The sequence below is a fragment of the Zootoca vivipara genome, chromosome 4 (genome assembly GCF_963506605.1).
Source record: "Zootoca vivipara chromosome 4, rZooViv1.1, whole genome shotgun sequence".
NCBI lineage: Eukaryota > Metazoa > Chordata > Lepidosauria > Squamata > Lacertidae > Zootoca > Zootoca vivipara.
In genome coordinates, this window is record NC_083279.1 from 35,595,503 (window position 1) to 35,617,149 (window position 21,647).

At 40.4% G+C, this 21,647-nt stretch overlaps 1 protein-coding gene across 4 annotated transcripts in view; it reads right to left on the reverse strand.

The window, feature by feature from the left end:
• The window catches only part of MID1 (midline 1), a 196,645-nt gene that overhangs the window by 18,771 nt on the left and 156,227 nt on the right, over nt 1-21,647 (reverse strand). For all 4 annotated transcript variants that reach the window (XM_035114514.2, XM_035114515.2, XM_035114511.2 and 1 more), the window contains exons 3-4: nt 11,841-11,936; nt 1,739-1,846 (exon numbers count right to left, since the gene is read on the reverse strand). In XM_035114514.2, the coding sequence (XP_034970405.1) occupies nt 1,739-1,846; nt 11,841-11,936 (204 nt within the window). The remainder of the gene's footprint in view (nt 1-1,738; nt 1,847-11,840; nt 11,937-21,647) is intronic.

Below are 21,647 nucleotides of genomic sequence, written 5' to 3' on the forward strand. Positions count from 1 at the left end.
ACAAATGAACAACCACATCCTTGGCCAACCCCAATCTCTCATCATCATCAAAAGAACACAAGCGAATAAAGGAATGCCAGCCTACATTTTTAGATTGGAAGAGCACCAAGCTTTTTTCTTTTAGCATTGTGGGCAAACATTATTATCATTTTTTACTTCTCAGCACATTACCAGAGAAATGTCTTGCGTTACATTTTAAGCTTGCAGTGGGACCACATGAAGGGCTAAAATCGAGAGGCAGAGTATGGCAAATCTGCTGGGTTGCTTAACCATATGGTCAAACTGCTAATCCAGCTGGTGAAACACCTGCTTAATTTGCTGGAAAAATGTACTGACACACTACCCTTCCTTGGAAAATAACTGTGCTTCTGCTGTCAGCAGAAAAAGAGACTTTGGGAATAAGCGCAAGCCTTGTTTGAGAAAGCAGTGTCTCAGGCTTGTTAAAGCACTTCTTTCATAGCCCAATGGCATAAAGCAATGAAAAAGAATCACTTCTGTCAATAATAATACTAATAAGCCTTTTCCTTCCCTTCAACACAAACCCTGGGTCTGAGCAGGCCTGTCTGACTCAATGGAAAGTTTGCCATGAACTTTGGTGCAAAAATGTGGGTTTTCACTGCAATCATGTAACCAAGGCGATTATACAGAAGGTTGTCACATGAGATCCTGGAGGGAGCTGTATTTTGCTAATAGCATAAAGAAGTTCAGGGCCTGTCAAACAACAACTTGGGGAATGGTGGTCTTCAAGCATATTTGAGTCAGCTCTTGCCTACAGGGCTTTTTATTTTAAGTTAATTGGAATATCTTGACAGCTAAGTGAACCATTTAACCTGCCCCTGACTTTATTTCTTGTCAGAGTCTTTTCCCACACAGGGAGAGTTTATGTTTGACTTCTTCAAGCTACTTTAGCAGTTAAAGATTGAATGGCTAGCACTTAAAAGCAACAGGAATCATGGTCAAACTGATTTCACAGTTAGCTAGGTAACCAATTTAAAGCTTGGGTGAATAACTGATACTTACTTCACACAATGGGCTGACATCAGAAATAGCTGTACTACAGTGATTAAGGAATGGCATTTAACTTGAAGTCCTTCTACTTTGCAATGCGTCAAAATATTTCATTGCCTCCTCCATTCTGTAACATATAACCTGTAATTTTCCACTACTGTTCTCAGATTCTCCTAGTCTTCCCCCATGATTTCCCTTTTGTTTTGATTTTAAGATTTATGTTAGCAAAGCTATTTTGTATACATACTGATACATTTAATAAATAATTACATTATCTACAGAATGTTTCCCCCCCTGAAGATTATGATATCTCAGGTTAGCAATTTCAACGAGGCCTTCATATTTTAGTTCTCACACAAAATATATTTGCTAAAGCATTACAGTATTAGCAGTTTTGGTAAACTAAAAACCTATTTCCCGCCATCTTGGAGTGGGGGGGTGGGAAACTGTGCATGCAGTAAGACAGCATGACTGCAAAATAAAAATAGCACGACATACTATCAACACTATAGACATCCAATAGATTTTAAATGATGACTGAACGTTTGCTTAATGCGTTGTGACAGCATGGGCACTTCTTTCTACGAAATGCAGTAGCTGCCAAGGAGTTTTCAAGGGCTTGTGTATATTTTGCAGAATACTAAAACAAGAAGTCAGAGAAGACACAAAGCATAAAACATTGATCAAGAATGTTAACTTATTTGAGAACTTCCAAGTTAAAAGTTCTTACCTTCCCTTCCTTGATTTTGGTTCCAATAATCTGACGCCTTTGTTGGATTATTTCAATAAGCAGGTCACATTCCTCCATCAGCTTAGTTTCTTGTCGGGACGCATTCACCTATTTTTTTTAAAATTAAAAAATTAAAAAATGGATCAGTCTATGATGCAAAACCAAGTTCCATTTTCACTCAACTTTTGTCACGTTTTAGACACTTTAATTTTCACAAAGCAACAATTTTAACAACTCGTTCTCATTGAAATTAGCAACAATAAGAATTATAACATTATTTACTTAGTAGCGACCTACAAAGACACGCATGTGAGTTTTGACAGTAGGAACTGGTGGCTTAGGGACATAGAATGGAATATCGAGAATGCTCTCTGCACGAAACTGTGCCACTAGTTGCATTAATCTTGACACATGCCACTTGTGGATGCGACTCGCATGATAGCAGGGACTTAATAATGTCTCACCATGACCTCACAAATCACCATGGGAAGAAGCGCCTGTAGGTTAACTGATAACGAGTCGCAGATTATTTCCTGCATATGGCTTCCATGTGGAAGATTCTAGCTAGCTAGTGTGGTGAGACACAACAGCGGACATCATCAAACATGTCACCACCTGTCATGGACTGGCTGGGTGCAGAGGAGTGGTGGAAGCCACCAGCTGGGGAACCCCAAAGGGCACACCCAGGGGAAGAAGGCTCAGAGTCAGGGGACTGGTGGTGGGATGACGATGCATGGTCAGAGGGAGGAGGAGCAGCAGACTGGGAGGGGGAGATGTTGGAAGCCGAAGAAGCCGGGAGTCTCCCCTCTTGCTGCAACTAACTCCCCTCCTCCTGGTCTCCTAGAACATGAAATGAAGAGGACAGAGCAGAGGGGGCGTTGTGTACAGGCGCAATTAGAGACTGCTTAGGAAAGACCCTATATCAGGCATTCCCAAACTGCGGCCCTCCAGATGTTTTGGCCTACAACTCCCATGATCCCTAGCTAACAGGACCAGTGGTCAGGGATGATGGGAATTGTAGTCCAAAACATCTGGAGGGCCAAAGTTTGGGGATGCCTGCCCTAGAGAATAGGAGCTTTACGAAGTGGTGAGATGGTGGGGACCTTCAGTCCTCACAACTGCCTTGTTGGAGCAAGACCTACTGGGAGAAGTTTGTAGGATCACTGGGCCTGTGCTGGTTTGGTTTCTCGAACAGTTCAACTTCACTGACACCATGTTTTTCTTTGACTGCCAACCTACACTTGACTCCAGCTCCTGACATCACCCTTTATGCACATGTGTCCTTATGTTCTCTCAAGAAAACAGAAGGAAAGGACTGCGTGTTGGAACACTGCCCCAAATTTCATCAAATGGTGTGATCCAGGAAAACCATGGGGAAATAATGGCACAAAACTCCCCCAGTTTTCCCAGATAACAGGGCTGAAAACATTTCTTCTTCTTCCTGGAAGTAAATAATATGGAAATGAGTGTTAAAACTGTTGCTAGTTTTCCAGAAGTGGGTTTTACATTGTGTGAAAGCACACGTAAAAATTATCAGGTAAGGAAACATTGGGATAATGGACTAATGTGTTGTTTGAATGCTGCCTAACTCTCCTAATCTGCAGTTGCCCCATCTAGCCAGCAGAATCTCTCTAATGTTTTTTTCCGCCACGCCACACTAACTTTTCACTATCTTAAAAAACCTGCGCTTTGTCAACTATTCTGACAAGCTGACTACTTCCCACTGAGAAGTAAGGCTGCTTGTAAACATTTTCATGCGATAGCACAGCAGCTCAGCTACTGACAGGTAAGTGTGTGTGTCTCTCTGTGTGTGTATTTTGCACAGTGATTCCTTAGTATTTTGGAAAGGTAATGGGAAATGTGATCCAGTTCTGACATTTACACAGATAAATCTCAAGAGCCACTTTGGCTGGAAAGGTAGAGGTCTATGGTCTACTAATTGGCTGCAAAATGTGCAACCAAAGTGTTCCTTTTTCAGGACTCTGGCAATCTCAGGCAGGTCTTATATTAACTGTTCGCAACATTAACCCACTGCAAAACATAACCTCAAAGGTTGCTCCAGCATAAATACTAGATAAGGATGGCATTGATGTGCTGTTAAGTGAATTGTGTAGTTTTAGGCAAATTTCTCCAACCTTTTTCTGAATGAAGATAATGAATTTGAACAAACAAACAAAGGAGAATAGATACTATTCTGTAAATCTAAACTCTGTTTGCTAAGACTGGCTTGTTAGTTTTGTTTGTGTTTCAGTTATTGGGTTACTGCTGCTTTTCTGTTTCCTTTTTATTTGTAAGGTGCTTTGAGTGACTCCTTTGTGCAGGGGAAACCGGGGCAAAAACGATGCCTAAAAGCATAAAGAAATGCATGATTCCCAGAGTATTACTAAGGAGCTGGAGCTGGATGAAGGCAAAAGAAACCATTCATTCTTGTTCTATGTGGAATGTATTTTGCTGCTTCTTATAAACATCTCAGTTTAACTAGGGAAAGTATTATGTGGGCATAAATTGAAAGTATTATGGTGGACATAGACTCCTTAGCGGATCTTAGAATCAAAGGGTTGGAAGGGACTCCAAGGGTCATCTACTACAAATGTTTTGCAGATCACAAGCAACTGTGTAAATAGGTACCAGTGGCTGAGACGTATCTTCCTAAAATCAACCCGGATGCCCCTGTTGAGGGAGCATTTGGTAGGTGTGTGCTACAGCAAGTCCTACCACCATCAACTGTTGAATTTCTCACTCAGGTTGTAGCTAGCTTTAAGTACATTCCCTTGACAACTAAGTTTTGGAAATCAACAACAAACCTGACTTCAGGCCGTGTTTTGCTGGCAGTAAAACCATAGACAAGCTGTTGGGACAGGCTTCACACTAAACCATGGTTTGCCTGTAAAGCTGTCAAACTGCTGTTGTGTGTGATCTCTTAAATTCTTAATGGAAAATGGGAATCTTATGCATAATGGCATTCTGGATTGGAACTCTCCTGTGGCTCTTTTGCATGAGGTTCAATAGAAGACTAGGGACAAGAGAGTTTAAACAGCTATTTTCTTGGCCCCCAACTGCCTGTCCTCCCCACAGCTGCTTGACCTATAAGAAAGAAATGAATTGCTGAACTGCACAGAGGTTCTCCTGATATACAATATGTCTATTTGTGTGTGTGTGTGTAAATGCCTATTTCTGGTTCCAGGTGAATTTACAAACTTATATACAGTATCTACACTTGTAATAAAACATCTCTTATGAGAATCACATAATGGCTTGCTTGTACTAAAACCAAATGAAATACATGCCACATAATTAATCACATCACAATAATTGGCAAAACACCACACGCTATCTCTTTCTCTCATTAGCTTGGTAGATAAACATTTTGAACTCCCTCATAAGGGCTTAGGCACTGTGTAAAGAGATCACTAATTATCACCATATTGGTATGAACTCCATTTCATTCAAGCCGTTCTCTTCTGCTTATCTTTGCCAAAGATTTTAAAAAACAACAACCTCAATTATGCTCAGGGCTAAAGGAAAAGCAAGACAAATGTTTGCTAATTGTTCATATTAAATACATAAGGGAAATGAAGGAGTTAAAGACATATCTGTATGCAGATGTTTTCATTCTTATTTAACGATATGGTTAGTATGAGAAGGATCCTAGACTTTACATATTACAATAGAAATGCATCAAGGGGGGAAAAATGACAAAAAAAATAATCAGCCCTGTTTTGATGCCCTATATGATTATGCTAAAATTGCACAGGCAATATTAGTGCTCTTCATATACAAAATAGATTTGTTAATTTGACTGAACATTCTATGTACCTATGCTTTTCAACTCAAATACCTGGCTGGGTCAGGAAGGTAAATAATGTCTCCTTGTGAAATGGGGGTGGGCTCTGTTGGGTTCAAGGAAACAGCACCACTCCTTAAGAAACCTTCCCTGGATTCAGAAAATCTAAGAAATTACTGGCTGGGTGCTAGATACTCTTTTTGGAAAAGGTTCCTGAACCTTTTCATGGCCCGATCCAGGCTTGCGTGGATGAAATTGATTTTCAAAATCCATTCCAACCTGGGCTTAGATCTGATTTTTTTGCACAGAAACTGCCCTGGTCACCCTGTATTACAACCTCTGTTGGAAGAGAGATGGGGGAGTGTGTCCTGTTAATTCTGCTTGATCTCTCCATGGCTTTTGATACCATTGGCCACAGTATTCTGCTGCTGTGGCTGCTCATGTTGGAATAGCCAGCACCACATTGCAGTGGTTCCAGTCCTTTCTTTGGATGGTTGCATGTGAGCATTATTTTTTGGCCCTGTCGACACATGTGATGAGCCAGGAAGGCAGCTTGGTTGCCACCGAACCATGGAAAGCTCCTAGTTAGCCACTTGCATCAACTAGAAACGGAAATGAACGAAGGCCTTTTGAGCTCTCACCTCCAGTACACCTCTCCTAAGCTCAGCTCCTTTTTCAAAAACTAGCATCTCTGAAAGGGCCAGTCCTCAAGCCTAAAGATTTCATAGCTACTGGGACTGGTAGGTTACTGCGGAAGATGCTTGGTTTCCTCAGGGGGAAGTGCCTGTATGGGCCCTGGTTCTGGTTCTATGGATCCTGACCTTACGGCACCAGGTTTGGTGAGCTCCTGCATGCCATCTTGGGAGTCACTAGTTCTCTAAACACCAGCATCAGGCTCAGAGCGAGGAACCTAGTCTAGCTCTTCAGAAGGGGACTCTGTTACCTTAGTTGTGGCTGGGCCATAAGGATCATGCTAGTTCACTTCAATTTGTGGCTATCTGGTTGTTTACTTTCCCATTACCCATGATTAAACTGGTTCAAGGATTCCTTGGGGCAACTATAAGCTGAAATGGTTATGCATTCTGAGCATCTGGGCTTATGTTACTGTGGAAATTCTGACAATTTCTTATCTTCATTCAATTACTTTCTATGAACTTAAATTCAATCTTCTCCCAACCTTTGCTTTTCTCTTAAGAGACTTGTATTGCACTTTTAAGTACGTGTTGTTTCTCAAACTCTAAATGCTTGAAAGAGCAAGACTCTGGCATTTCTGGTTTTAGTTTTAAGGCGAACTTAAACACGGTTGATGACCTTGTCACACTATACAAAGATCCATCATGCATGCTTTGGTACAGTGTACGCCAAAACAACCTCCTAAGCAACATTCTGGATTTCAAATAATACATGCCAATGATCAGATAATAAAAAGGGATTATTAGTCTATGTTCTGATCAACATGACCTATTAACAGGATTACCATCAAATCCTTCCTGCTGGCTGCTTTCTTTTCTGCTTCTAAACTTGCTTCAGATTCTATTAAATTATTCCCAAATTTCAGTTTGTGAATGAAAAAGTAAAAGCTCTGGCACTGGGCCACATAATGAAAACACAGTGTGCATTATTTTTATTGCAGCGAACAAAGCCTTCTTATTGTTTAATGGAGTCTATTGGGTAGAACCCAGCCAGCATAGTTCTAATTTTTGTTAAACCACAAACAAGAAGTTTTCTAAGCCCATTTCATGGAAAACAGAAGGGAGACATACTTAGCCGTGAAACTTAAAAGAACTCTTTGTTGAAGAAGCTGGAGCCTTTTTAAGTATTGGCATTTTCATTATTTGTAATGAAATACTATTTTTCTAAACCTTTTCCATCTCTATTTCAGTCTCTCACATTCCACTGCTCTTTTGGGATTTTTAATTTGGCTGACAGACAAGAAAGAGAAACCCCAGGTACCTCTAAATGCCACTAACATGCCTGGCTCTGGTAATATTATCCTGATCTGAAGATTTGACTATCTTGGGGATGCTGTCATAGTGAAGGACAGCTTTATGAACATAACTGGCCCTCCTTTGTTTTTGTGGGTTTACAGAATTTGGACATAAAATAAACAACCGTTTTTGACCTACACCTTATATACTGAGTCCAGGCTGAAGCAATTTAAATATATATTTCCATTAGAACTGGCACAGCTGAGTTGAAGAAATACATGAAATGTCTTTTCTGTTCTGTATAATCAAGGGTGGTAGGAGGAAATGACAAAATTCTGTAAGAGCATTCATGTTGTGTGTGTGTGTGTGTGTGTGTGTGTGTGTGTGTTTTAATTCAGTGTTAGAAAACACTGGCTGAATTGGAAGCATTTAAATCATCTACAGGAAAATATATTCCCTTCCACTCCTCTCCACTAATAGTTCCAGATTTTTCCACAGCTGTGTTCTGATTACGTTGCTGTGCAACAGACTGAAACAACTCCATTCTATTGGCTAAATAATACATGCTTTTCATAAAACCCTAAAACGTTTAAAAACATCCCCCCCCCACCATCACAAATGAGGCTCTGCAATGAGAAGGAGGCAGGCTGTTAGCAGCACTCAGTTTTCTACCATTCCTTTGACAAATTATATGGGGAATATCTGAGATGTGAGTCACCTCAGGAACCCCCATGTAATAATGAATTCACCCTGATTGGTGTTGCCATCCTTGAGGAGCAAATAGCTGGTTAACAGATTAAAAACCAAGGAGGAAATTTGGGGCAGGACTACATGCGAAAATAGCGGTCACATTTTGAATTTACCCCTCTGGTGTTTCTTCCCACCCATTAGCAGAGGTAAATGATGATGGGTGGGGGTGTCAGCAAAGAAATGCACAGCTTAATGTGCACGACAAACACACGGGAGGATTTGATACCAGGCTGTCCATGCAAATCATCATGTTATAGTTGCATATGTTGAATATTCACTCAGTGTATGTGCATTTTGGAGCTGCCACAGATTACCATGGGGCAGTAGGGCTGGGGTATGAGACACTTAGCCAAGCGCTGCACATGTTCTATTTATGGTTTTCATATATTTCATACGTGGAAGTGTCTTTTTGAAATATATAGTATTCCAAGTCGTTCTATGAGTTACTTTCAGTTTGGCATGCATCATACTTAATGGTCTCATGGCTTGTAAATCATGGTTTATAAGCCATGTTTTATGAAGCTACAGAGGAGCATCATGGCCACACACACCTCCTTTGCCCCTCTCCCTATTGTCATACTTCATGTTGAGTAACAAACCAGGACAATAAAACCAAGTTCTGACTTAACTGGTTTGGATAAAACTGGGAACTCTGGCTTAGTGCAAATCAGGTTCTTCATGGCTTGTGAAGCCAGGGATGAATGCCCAAATGTGGCCACTACATAGGGACGTGGGTGGTGCTGTGGGTTAAACCACAGAGCCTAGGGCTTGCCGATCAGAAGGTCGGTGGTTCCAATCCCCGTGACGGGGTGAGCTCCCGTTGCTCAGTTCGCCAGAAGCGGCTTTGTCATGCTGGCCACATGACCTGGAAGCTGTACGCCGGCTCCCTCAGCCAATAACGCGAGATGAGCGCCGCAACCCCAGAGTCGGTCATAACTGGACCTAATGGTCAGGGGTCCCTTTACCTTTTTACTGTTGTTTTGGTGTTGAGCCAAATGGCAAAAGGAGCTATTTTAAAATAAAAACTGTAGCCTTTTCATTTCACCTGCAAAGAACTGGTGTGCTTTTTTTTAAAAAAAAAATGGCTTAAATATCATTTGTATAAATGGCCAGAGGTTTCTGTCATCATAGTAGCACGCAAATAAGGTGAATTTAGCTTCCTATTGTGAATTTACGGAGAATAGGATGAAGTGATATATGAGAGATGCAGCTGTTGTGCCTTGGCAATGGAGAGGAATCTGTAAAATTAAGATCAAAGGGAAGCAACACATCTGCTTACAGTATGGCAGCTGTATCTTTATAATGGAAGAATTGCTGGGTCTAGGATAAAATTAAAAGGAAGATTATTTATATTCAGATCATAAAAGATAAAAATTAAGCCAATGGGAAAAATATTGTTTTTAAAAAAACAATAGCCTCACCAGAAATTAGAAAAAGAAAATGGCTACAATCCAGCCCTCAGGCAAGTGCTTTTAAGTCCCACAGATATCAGTAACACTTAAATCAAAGAAGTTCACTCAGAGATGAATTCTATACGAGCACCAGGATTAACATGTGCACCAGAGATCAATTCTATATGTGCATCAGGATTGGTTAGATTTTTTTAAATATTAATTTAATACGAAGGATGATGTCACTGAAAGCTGTGGCCTTCAGAAATGTGAGCATCAATGATTCCACAAGATCTGCTATTTCAGAAATGCAGCTCTCTGTGTTCTCCAGAGATGAGCATTTTCAGCTGCTACTAGGCTGCAATAAACATGCAAAAGCCTGAACTCCCCACTTTGCAGCCCTGGACTTCTTAAATGGTTGGTTACATACAACAAACACTGTTGTCCTTCATAGTAGGCACATATGAGGTTATGCCCTTTGCTGACACATGCTGCAAAGTACTGATATCAACTGAACAATGGCTTCCTACAATATATATTTATTTAGTTTGGAACAACTAAATTTACATGTCGGTTAGTGAACAATACCAGTCTAATACTGTAATAAAATTGCCAGTCCTGGAACAACACTACTTCTATTTTAAAATTTGCTTGTTTCTGTAGTTGCTCCCAGATGCAAACTTTGCCCCGGGATGTGAGCAGAAATCACACACCAGAGGCAATTTTTCATTGTGCGAGTAGGCAGACATCACTAGATGTCACCTATAGTGTATACACATAAGAAGTACAGTTGTACCTTGGAAGTCAAACAGAAGTCCGTTCAACTTCCAAAATGGTCGGAAACCAAAACACAGCTTCTGATTGGCTGCCAAATGTTCAGGAGCCAAAACATTCGAGAACTAAGCTGTTCGAAAACCAAGGTACGGCTGTATTAATAGCAGGATTTCTGTTTCATATAGGAATTGTAATAATAAGAGAGAAGGAACACAGATGGCAAATAGTTGCGTTTCCCAAATATGGCAACCAGCTCAGTGATTTGAAAAGCGGTGAAGTTGTTGGTGAATGTTTACTACACTGAATGCTTACTAAGCTTTTATCGCCAGGGGAATGGCTTGGATCTGATCAAGAACAACCAAATCATTGATCACTGTACTTGTCATTCTGGGGCTGAACTGAGAAACATGAGTTATTACAGTTAAATTGTTCAATAAGGACTTGGTATTTCCTTCTCTCCCTGACACACTGCTGCAACATTCTGCAGGTCAAGGCCATCTATCTACCGGTAGTACTTCAGGTTTGTGCCCATTATTTGTTCCAGAATAGCACATTCTGGACCCTCCAGATTAAATAAACTTTCTCCAAGAATGCACATATTTCTTATAGTAATCTGACCTTTCTCAAGGTATTCCTGGTTCTCTGACACCAAATGAACCATCAAGGTACTCAAGGGGTCTACACATAATCAGAAGATATGTGACTCTTGATGAAATACTGCCACAATACAGAACTGGAATGTGACACAACACATGGTAAATATGGAATTCATTTTCCTATTCCTGGGGAGCCCTGTCCACATCAATTCATCTGTTGTAGAACCTTTGTGCTTCTAGGATACTCAGCTCATGCCAGAATCTGGTGAAGCCCCTGGGACTGACTCACCATTCTGCATGAACTCTAGTTGGACTGGATCAGTGTTCCCCAAACTTGGGTACCTGTTTTTGAACTACAATTCCCATCATCTCTGACCACTAGTCCTGCTAGCTAGGGATGATGAGACTTATAGTCCAACACTAGCCCAAGTTTGGGCAACCCTAGACTAGATGATCCTCGTGGTCCCTTCCAACTCTACATTTCTATGATTCCCCGATGGTTTGGTATTGCAGGGCCAAAGCCTGCAATGTTGCCTTTCATGCTGTTTGTTGCCTTTAATTACTTTTGCCCATATAAGATGCCTTTAATAATAAATAAATATTATTTTAGGGATGTACAATCTGCCACGTTCCTTTTCTTGAACGTATGGGTGGGTGCACTTAGTAGCAAACTTGTGTTTGTCATGTGAAAAGTGTGAAAGCCCCCCCCCCCCCGGTGTAAACATGGTTGCGTGGGCTTTTAAAATTAAAATGTTACAGGAAATGTTGCATTTTCCTGATGGCTCTGTAACTAGGATACCAAAATTCTACTAGGTCCAATTCTGTGTACATAAATAACATATGAAACTATAAAACACACACACACAAGCAAATACTCACCTCCACATGTTGGCAGGTTTGAATTAATTTCGCCAAAAGTGTTTCCAGTTCAGTATTTCTCTTGATAAGGTTGGTGAGATTACTTTCCAAGTTTTGCTGTTTTTTTTTAAAAAAAGATGAAAAAGAACAGCGATTTATTATCATGCACCATTCTTAACTGTTAATACATATAGTACATACATGGAAAAGCATCCAAGATCGCAGTAAATCAGTCTAAATTTGGGCTTTGTTGCACTGTTGGATTTAGCAGATAAGTAGATTCAGTTTTAGCCAATAATGTGTAAAATACTGAGCACTAGACATGATAAAACTTGGTTACAGGCAGAAGGAACACTTCCATTGACTTCAAATTAGTCAGATACATTGGCCTGTACACAGATGGTAAAAATCTGTGGATAATAAATATATGTAGTGGAGAGTGGGATTCTGCTTGCTGTAGCCACTTCCAACTTACGCATTTCAATTTGACTATAGCTTAGGCATATTCAAGGTACACGGGTGGCGCTGTGGTCTAAACCACAGAGCCTAAGGCTTGCTGATCAGAAGGTTGGCAGTTCGAATCCCCGCGACGGGGTGAGCTCCAGTTGCTTGGTCCCGGCTCCTGCCCACCTAGCAGTTCGAAAGTGCAAGTAGATAAATAGGTACCGCTCCGGTGGGAAGGTAAATGGCATTTCTGTACACTGCTCTGGTTTGCCAGAAGCGGCTTAGTCATGCTGGTCACATGACCCAGAAGTTGTCTGAGGACAAACGCCGTCTCCCTCAGCCTATAGAGTGAGATGAGTACGTAACCCCAGAGTCATCCACGACTGGACCTAACGGTCAGGGGTCCCTTTACCTTTAGGCATATTCAGGATACAGGCTCTTCCCATGGGATCCAAACCTTGTGACAGCCAGGGCCTATGATGGTATGTAGGGTCTTTCCAGACTCCCACAGTAATTGCATATATAGGTCAGGAGCAGAAATAGTCTGCACAGTCCCAATTGTCTCCCTCCACATGTTCCCTGAAAAGGGCTACATGTCTGAATCATTCATAGACATAAACAATTATCCTTATTAGCTTTCACCTGGGCACATGAATGGGTACGTCACTGCTTGCCATTGTAAAGGACCCTAGCACTAGGTAGTGGTAGGCGATGAAAGAGCCGCCTGGAATCAGAGCAGAGAATATTGAGCCAGGTGGACAAATATTCTAGCCTGGTATAATATGGCAGCTTCCCACATCCCTGTTTAATTTATAAATGCCCTTGAGGTCGAGACCTTTGAAAACTTATTTTTATAGCAGTTCACTGGAAAATCTGCTAAAAATGTAATGCGTTTATTGTGTTTCTCTCTGGGAAAGCATAATATCTGCTTATCTGCCAAGGACTGAGGATAATATAAAGTACTAACTCGATTATATGCCAAAACCACACAATTAAAAAAAACAACACAACCCACCACAAAAATCATGTTTGATTTACACTTTTTTTTAGAATCCTTTATTGAGAATTCATTTCACTTATTATATTAAATTCAGATGTTTGCTCAATGTTATCATACTGGAGGTACCATTTATCTTGATATATCAATTCTGCTGTTAGCAATTTGTGGTATGCATCCTGTTGTATCTCATGAAATGGTTTCTTACGCTTCTACATTTAAGTTCTCCTATTCTTCAAGGAACTACATTCTCATACATCATAGCATTGGAGCCGACTCCTAAGGGCTGAGGGGTCTTTGCCCCCCCTCCCAATAAAATATTTGAAGGAGCTGGGCCTTCCCAAAATTGAAGGGCATTGCCATTCAAATGGTGTGTGTGCACTGTGTCATGTGATTGATTATGCAAGGCAGGGCTTACCCTCCCCCCAATATTTATTTAAGTGCCGCCCCCCATGCATCATAGCCCTCTACCCTTTTTATCCTCACAATATGGGCGAGGTAGGTTAGGCTGAGAGATATTGATTAGTTTACTGGCAATTCCCTGGTCTGACATTCCCATTACACAACACTGACTTTCATTCGGTGTTCTTAGTCCAATTCCTTTCAGACATGCAAATAAATGGCTGTGTTGGATTGCTTGGGTGTTGGATTCAGATTTCCCCTTCCCCCAGGGGTCAGCAAACTTTTTCAGCAGGGGGCCGGTCCACTGTCCCTTAGACCTTGTGGAGGGCCGGACTATATTTTTTTGGGGGGGGAAATGAACAAATGCCCCACAAATAACCCAGAGATGCATTTTAAATAAAAGGACACATTCTACTCATGTAAAAACACCAGGCAGGCCCCACAAATAACCCAGAGGTGTATTTTAAATAAAAGGACACATTCTACGCATGTAAAAACATGCTGGTTTCTGGACTGTCCACGGGCCGGATTTAGAAGGCGATTGGGCCGCATCCGGCCCCCGGGCCTTAGTTTGGGGTCCCTGCCTTAGAACATGATACTGTACTAGAAAACATAAATATCCAACCCAGGACAATAGTTGTTGCTGTTCTTTATATCTTGCCTTTCCCTCCCAAACTAAGACTTTGGGCGGCTCATGAAAATTAAGCACAATTAAAGTAAAATAAATAAAACACAATTAGCTAAAAACAATAAAAATTAGCAATTAAACTATCTGTGGAATTAAAACCATGAATAATGTGGTACTAATTTTCAAAAGATTTAATTTGGATTAATATGGCAGCTAGACCACCTTTTTGCAGCATTCCCCTGTTAAATGAAATTATAAGAGGAGGGCTTTTAAAATTCCTAATAAGAAAAAATGATGATACTCATCACGCCCAACGTTTTTCCCTACTGAAAGGAGTTCAGTGTCCTTTCAGTTCAGTGCTGTATTACCGGTAATTTAATCTGTTTCTTTTACTAATGGAATTCCTTTCTCCCAAGTGCCTATATTACTAGAAAATTATTTTAAATTCCTTTTTTGTTCCTCTAGTCCTTTGGCTAGCATTTACTCCTTTTTTGTAGAATAGAATTCTTTCGTTTCTTGCTCCATTTTAGGTATACTCTCTGCGTCTTGCACTGCTAGTACTTTTTTCTGTTTCCCTTTTGAGGGATAGAAGTTTTGGATTTTCTTTGACTCTTATATCAAATAGGACTTGCAACTCAGGGACGGCTTTGCACTGATGTGACTCTAACCCACCATCTAAAGAAGCAGTGTGTGTGGAAGAAAGCAAGATGCAGTCATGAAGTGTTGTAAGGTTGGGCAAACTTTGAGCTTTTTTTTTTTACAATCAAACAGTATATGTTATGAAACAAATATAAAATAAATAAATAAAGAATAGTTTTCATTCAACTATTTGTGCACTGATGTGTCAAACAAGTCCACTGCGCCATATCAGCAATGGAGCAGCATTTACGGCCTAGTCATGGTTAATTCTGTTGTTAGGTAAAGGTAAAGGGACCCCTGACCATTAGGTCCAGTCGTGACCGACTCTGGGGTTGTGCGCTCATCTCGCATTATTGGCCGAGGGAGCCGCCGTACAGCTTCCAGGTCATGTGGCCAGCATGACAAAGCCGCTTCTGGCAAACCAGAGCAGCACATGGAAATGCTGTTTACCTTCCCGCTATAGCGGTTCCTATTTATCTACTTGCATTTAGACATGCTTTCGAACTGCTAGGTTGGCAGGAGCTGGGACCAAGCAACGGGAGCTCACCCCGTCACAGGGATTCGAACCGCCGACCTTCTGATCAGCAAGCCCTAGGCTCAGTGGTTTAACCACAGCGCCACCTGGATCCCTGTTCTGTTGTTACTTTCCTCTTAAAGTATGATTTTCAGAATTCTTCGCATATAGATTTTGAAATTTTGCTTATTCCTTGTCTATCCCATCGCTCTCTGCCTCACTCCTATGGAATTACTTGGAAGAAACCATTTCCTTGGGGAGAGAGAAAAGCATTTATTTTAGTTCTGGAAGAGACTGGGATTCTTTGATGCAGAAGGTACCCTCCCTATATTTCTTATCTACTATTTTATTTATTTAATACCTCATCGCTCAGTCTGGCAGACCCATGTGGATGCTTACAATCCCATTCACTGTTTCACAGCTGCCACTCGGAGGCTATAGCGTATAGTATATAATACTAAACCTCTGGAACAGTTAATAGCAAGCTAGATTTCAGGAAAAGGATTTTAAGAGTGATGAGAATGGAAATCAGCAACTGTAGATTACTTCCATTCCTTTCTTCAGTTGAAATAATGTTCACATCTTAACTATCAAAGTCTCCTTCATAATACTCATGTGAAACACCTAGATGAAGAACAGCCAAAATTGTACGCCCTCCACATGCTGTTAGATTACAATACTCGTAATCTCTAACCATAGATCAGGGTTTCCCAGACTTGGGTCTCCAGCTGTTTTTGCACTACAAATCCCATCATCCCTAGCTAGTCTGACCAGTGGTCAGGGATGATGGGAACTGTAGTCCAAAAACAGCTGGAGATCCAAGTTTGTGAAACCCTGCTAGCTGGAGTTCATTGTCATCCAGACACATATGGAGGGCGTCACATTGGGTACCCCACACTAGATTTTTGAACGATACCTTCCACAATATGTATATAAAGTTTTGGGCATCATTTATAGATTATTTGTTTAAACCCTTAAGATTAAAATGTTCTGTTGCAGCATCTTCTAATTTTATATGTGAGGTTTAAAGGACAGAGAACCTAGATTAGGCCCTGCTTCAGACATAAGAAGGGTGGGTACCAAGGACTAGAGTGACTAGATGAACAAATGTTTTTAAAACTACGTATGATTTACTATATTTTAATCAAGCCCTTTGACTTGGTGAAAATTGGGCCTGGAGGTGTATAATTCTGAAGGATTTTGGCTTTCTTTGTAGTCATTCTTTTACAGAACAGCTATATTTGCATCTTTTGCAGTAGGTCAATTTAGGCCAAGCCTCAAATGCCTAAAGCTGAATATTAGAGATGCTGAGGGACTATAACACTGTTGATATTGATATGGTTAATAATAGAAGATGCCTTGGCAGTTCAAAGGAAAAACACAAAAGGAAACCATGGGGTGGATTAATTGGCCAGGACTAGTTTTTTTATTATTTAAAATGTAATACAAAAGAGCCTTTAGTCTCAATGCTTTTATCATTTAATGTTTTCTGTTTAAATTAATACATATTCTATTCTCCTGATTTCTCTTATTAAAACTTACATGTGAAATTCAAGAGTAACAGAGGAGATGAAGAGATTAAGCCGTGAGCAGAACACAGAATTCTTTTCCTGGACGTTTCCAGCATGCTATATAAGTTCTTTAAAGTTACATTATCTTCATCAAAAAAAGACTTAATGTTTCTGCTTAATGTCTTTCCCCTACCCCAAACAGTTATTTCTCTGATCCTTGACCTCAACAGAGAAAAACCAGACAGCAATTCTGAACTGTCCTCAGGCTTTTTGCCTGTTTCATTGGTCCTCTGCCTCTTTAATCACATATACAATTCCCCCATCAGTTAATTCATCCGTAACAAGTAATATACATTCATTATCCTACCCTACACAGTCAGATTCTAACACAGGTTAATACCCACATAACTCAGAGAAGACAAATATGTTGTCCATCTAGAAGAAAAGTGTGAAAGATGATACAAATCAGTAGACACACAGAGAAAAGTTTCAAGTATAATCATTGCTATAAATTAGCTGTATACACTATTTATGCAACATATAATTAATGTCTTTTTGGTGATGAACGAATTGCCTATGCAGTACCTAAAATTTAATCACACCGTCTTTAAAGTTTAAGCCATTGTGTGGCATTCCAGGGGCAATTAAACTGGCACAGGTATTTGAGGAAGATGCTGGAAGGCAAAACAGATTTTAACACAGTACTTTTCCTTACTACTCTTAAAAGCATCAGCAGAAACTAGGAACCATCAGAGCACTGAAAATTTTGTCTGCCTGAACATTGCAATTCATGTATCTGGCAAGTGCCCTGAACAAAAACACTCCATTGGGATGGAGGTCTCTGACATGCGTGTCACATTTAGGCAACCTATATCTGACCCCATTGGTATTGACATATTCATTCCTACTGATTTAAACAAATGGGTCTGTTCTAAACTTGACTAATTCTGGATACAACCTTATAATCTTCCTAAGCTTAGACAGACAATAGAGAGTTGAAGTTCCACTCAAAGCCTGATAACACACATATGCTAAGAAAAAAAAGCCCCTATTTCACTACAAATTAATTGCTGTCCAACTCCAGAAGCCTTATTTGAATGATTATGATATATACAGTGAGACTGCACAATCTGCGATGCTGTAGCCTTATAGTATGACTTGTCACACTCTCGAAAGCACCTCTTTTTTGTAGATTGGGGAATAAAGACTTAACTATATACAAAGAGGACAGGAAATTTCACTGAGGATAATTTTCCTTTTAGTAAAGTGAGGTTATTAATTCCTTTCTGGGCAGAAAGGAAGAAGTGAAACCTAAGATTCAGCAGCTAAGATTCTCTGAGCCTCCCTCATTGCCACCGAAACAGTGAATGGAGAAAGGAACATGTCCTTGGATTCCACACAGAATCCTTCTGAGGAGGAAGAGGAGGAAAGCCCCCATTTGTTGCCTGAACAAGACCTGTCATTCTGAAGTTTCAGAAATCAAGCAGGTCAGGATACCCTAGGGAAGCTGCCATCATGCCTTGGGAGAGTCAGGGGTGTGGGAATTTCTTTCTTAGAAGAGGTGGGGAGATGGCCACTAACTTAGAGGGCTTAAAAAGAGAATGAAGCAAATTCACACAGGATCAGGGCATCAGTGGCAGACCCTCCAAGTGTCCCCATTTTCCAGGGACGTCCCTGATTTAGAGAAGCCATCCTGGTTTCTGAATTTATCCTGGAATGTCCCGCTTTTCCTTAGTAAACTATTTTCATCGGAGGAATATTGGAGGGTATGGAGTTATCCAACCCCTGAGCTGTCTGAGGGCAATCCTGTATAGGGAAGTGTTTTTTTAAAAAATGTTTATTATGTTTTTATATATGTTGGAAGCTGCCCAGAGTGCTGGAGCAACCCAATAAGATGTGTGGGGTATAAATAATAAAATTATCTTTATGGAATGGGACGTCCCTATTTTCATCGAATAAATGTTGGAAGGTATACAATGGCTATTGCTTCCAGTATTAGAGGCCACACGACTATGAATACAAGTTGCTGGTAAACAGGTGTGGGACAGAGGGATATTGAACTCTTGTTCAGTTTAAGCATACCTTACAAGCACCTGGCTGGTCTTTGTGAGGACAGAATGCTAGACTAGATGGGACTTCCTATGTTTTAACATTCACAGAATGTTCTATGTGTTGGCCAAGGAGGTCCAAGATGCACTTACTTCCCTTCAGCAAACACAATCTAAACCTCACTTTGTGGTTTCAGCTTTAGTGCATGTATACTCATTCTGTTGTTAAGGAGATCTTTCAGCATGATGAGGAAAGGGCACAGTTGCAATCTTATTAATGGAAGATTTTGTGGGGAGGCATGGAAGGTAGTTAAGACCCCTCTATCTCTCTCCCGCCCCCGGGTAGTAAAGACCCTCAATAATCCTGCATAACCTCCAGTGATTCATTCTTTAGTGTTTTCATATAATGCTTCATATAAACAAAGATGTATAAATATATATGAATAGCCATCTATTTATAGGGGGATTTTATTTTGTCACTACCAGGAAATTAAGGACAAGCAGAATAATTCTGAAGAAATGTCAACTTTGTCCAAAGGCTAATGCAATCTTTGCATTTGAGAATATGTACAAGAATTATCTATTTCCTGAATTGGGGTTCTAACAAAGAGAAGTGTTACCTAACTTTATTTGTAGCGGGGGAGATGAAAGTACCTGGGCCCCACATGTCCATGTGTGTCCTGTTTTGCAGGTGATAATTCTCTATTTGAATAAGTCTGGGGCGTAGAAGGGTGTCCAGTTTGGTTTAAAGATGAATAACTATCAGAAGGGAGATGAAGAGCCTTGACATTGCCCACCAGCAGTTAGCAAACTGAGGAAGTACTTGTTTACAGCCTTCCGCACAATGGTGAGACATACAGTATTGTAATAATTTGTAAATATATATATATATTTACTTATGCATAATTTTACATATTACATATTACAAATTTTACATACACAAATATTGGTTCTCTCTTTCCTCTGCGTGAATGGCCACACAAGCCTTTCACGCCCTCACATGCTACCACTATAAACTTAAGATTGCTTCTGATAGCTAAAAAGGCAGTGAGTGTAATTCACTCAATACATGTGCAATATGTTCATGATTGAGGTGGCGTTGGAGGAAAAATACCTCCCAGCAAATGACCTATGGCACTTTCTACAAGCTTCAGCCCTCAACATTAGTCCTGAGGGAAGTTTCACCTGCAAAGTGTCTTAGAAGTCCAGCTGTACAGTGATAAAACCATGAATTCTTAAGTGTGTGGCGGTCTGCAAACATAGGTACTTCAGAAGATTTTCAAACAGCACTAAGGCACAATTATCATCTGGTTCCTTCATACCAAGTGATCAGGAATACCTTAATTGTGTGTGTGTGTGTGTGTGTGTGTGCGTGTGTGTGTGTGTGCGTGTGTGAGCCATAGCTGCCAAGTTATCCCTTTTTTACAGGGATTTTCCCTTATGCTGAATAGGCTTCCTCGCGAGAAAAGCGAAAACTTGGCAGCTATGGTGTGAGCGCACCTCTCATTATAGTTAGAATTAGAAACTGGGGCATTACAAGGCAGTTTGCAATGGAAACTTCACAGAAGTCGGAGTTTAATCAAGCAACCTGCATTTGTATCCGAACCTCTTAACTTCACACATCACTAATGGAAAGGGGTTTTTGTAGAAGCAGGTAAAAGATTGTTTTCAGAGCCACTGCATTTCTGCAGTGCCTTTGGAAAGCTGGTATATAAAACCATTTGTCTACCCGACTTCATTTATTTTATGACAAAAATGGGAGAAAACGCGCTCTTAAGTCACTCTATACATAATATTACATACTTGCGATTAAAATACACCAACTTCCCTCATTCCCCTTGGGCCGTACACAAATGAAATAATATAATATTGTGACAAGCATGAAGAGCAGCCAAGAAAGCCTAAGTAGTATATACTCCAGTGAATTCTGCAAGACAGCTGTGCATGTGCTCCAATATTTATCATTTCCCTTTCTGGTGTTTTTTTTGTATTTAATTGTGTTTGTAAAAGAAATATATATCTACATACACATATACTGGAATGTACTGTGGTTTTGCAGAGAAGGAAAAGGAGTCCTAGTACAAACCAGCCAGAAGCTATTTTAAAAAACAATTAGTACATTAAAAAAAATCTATTCAGGTGACTTTTCATGTATTATAACCTCAGTACAAATACAAAATGAGCAGTGGTAGTACTGGGTTCTGATCCAGTGCTACAGGTTCCAGTGACCACACTATGGAGCTTTCAGCACATATTTACAACATAAAGACCTCATGTTCATTGGGAAACGGAACAGGGACTTCAGACCTGTGAGATCTGTTTTGCTTTGTACTAGAGCAACACAATCTGCAAACTGGAGCATAGTGCAAAAGAATTGAATAATTCTAAACCCAGGAATTAGCTTTCAATATCAGAACTGAATGGGTCATGCATTCCTCTCACACAAAAGCCAGTCTTGGTTACCTTCCCCCACAAGCCCTGCTTTCTCCATTTCAGTGATATAGTCTGGGGATCATTTTTTGCTCTTGCCACAGATAAACAATTGGGACTCAGAAATCCACGTGGTTCCAATTCAAAGTGCCCAGAGATCTACCATCAGATCCCGATTTATCTGCCTACCTCAGTGTACATGATTTTTTTTTTTA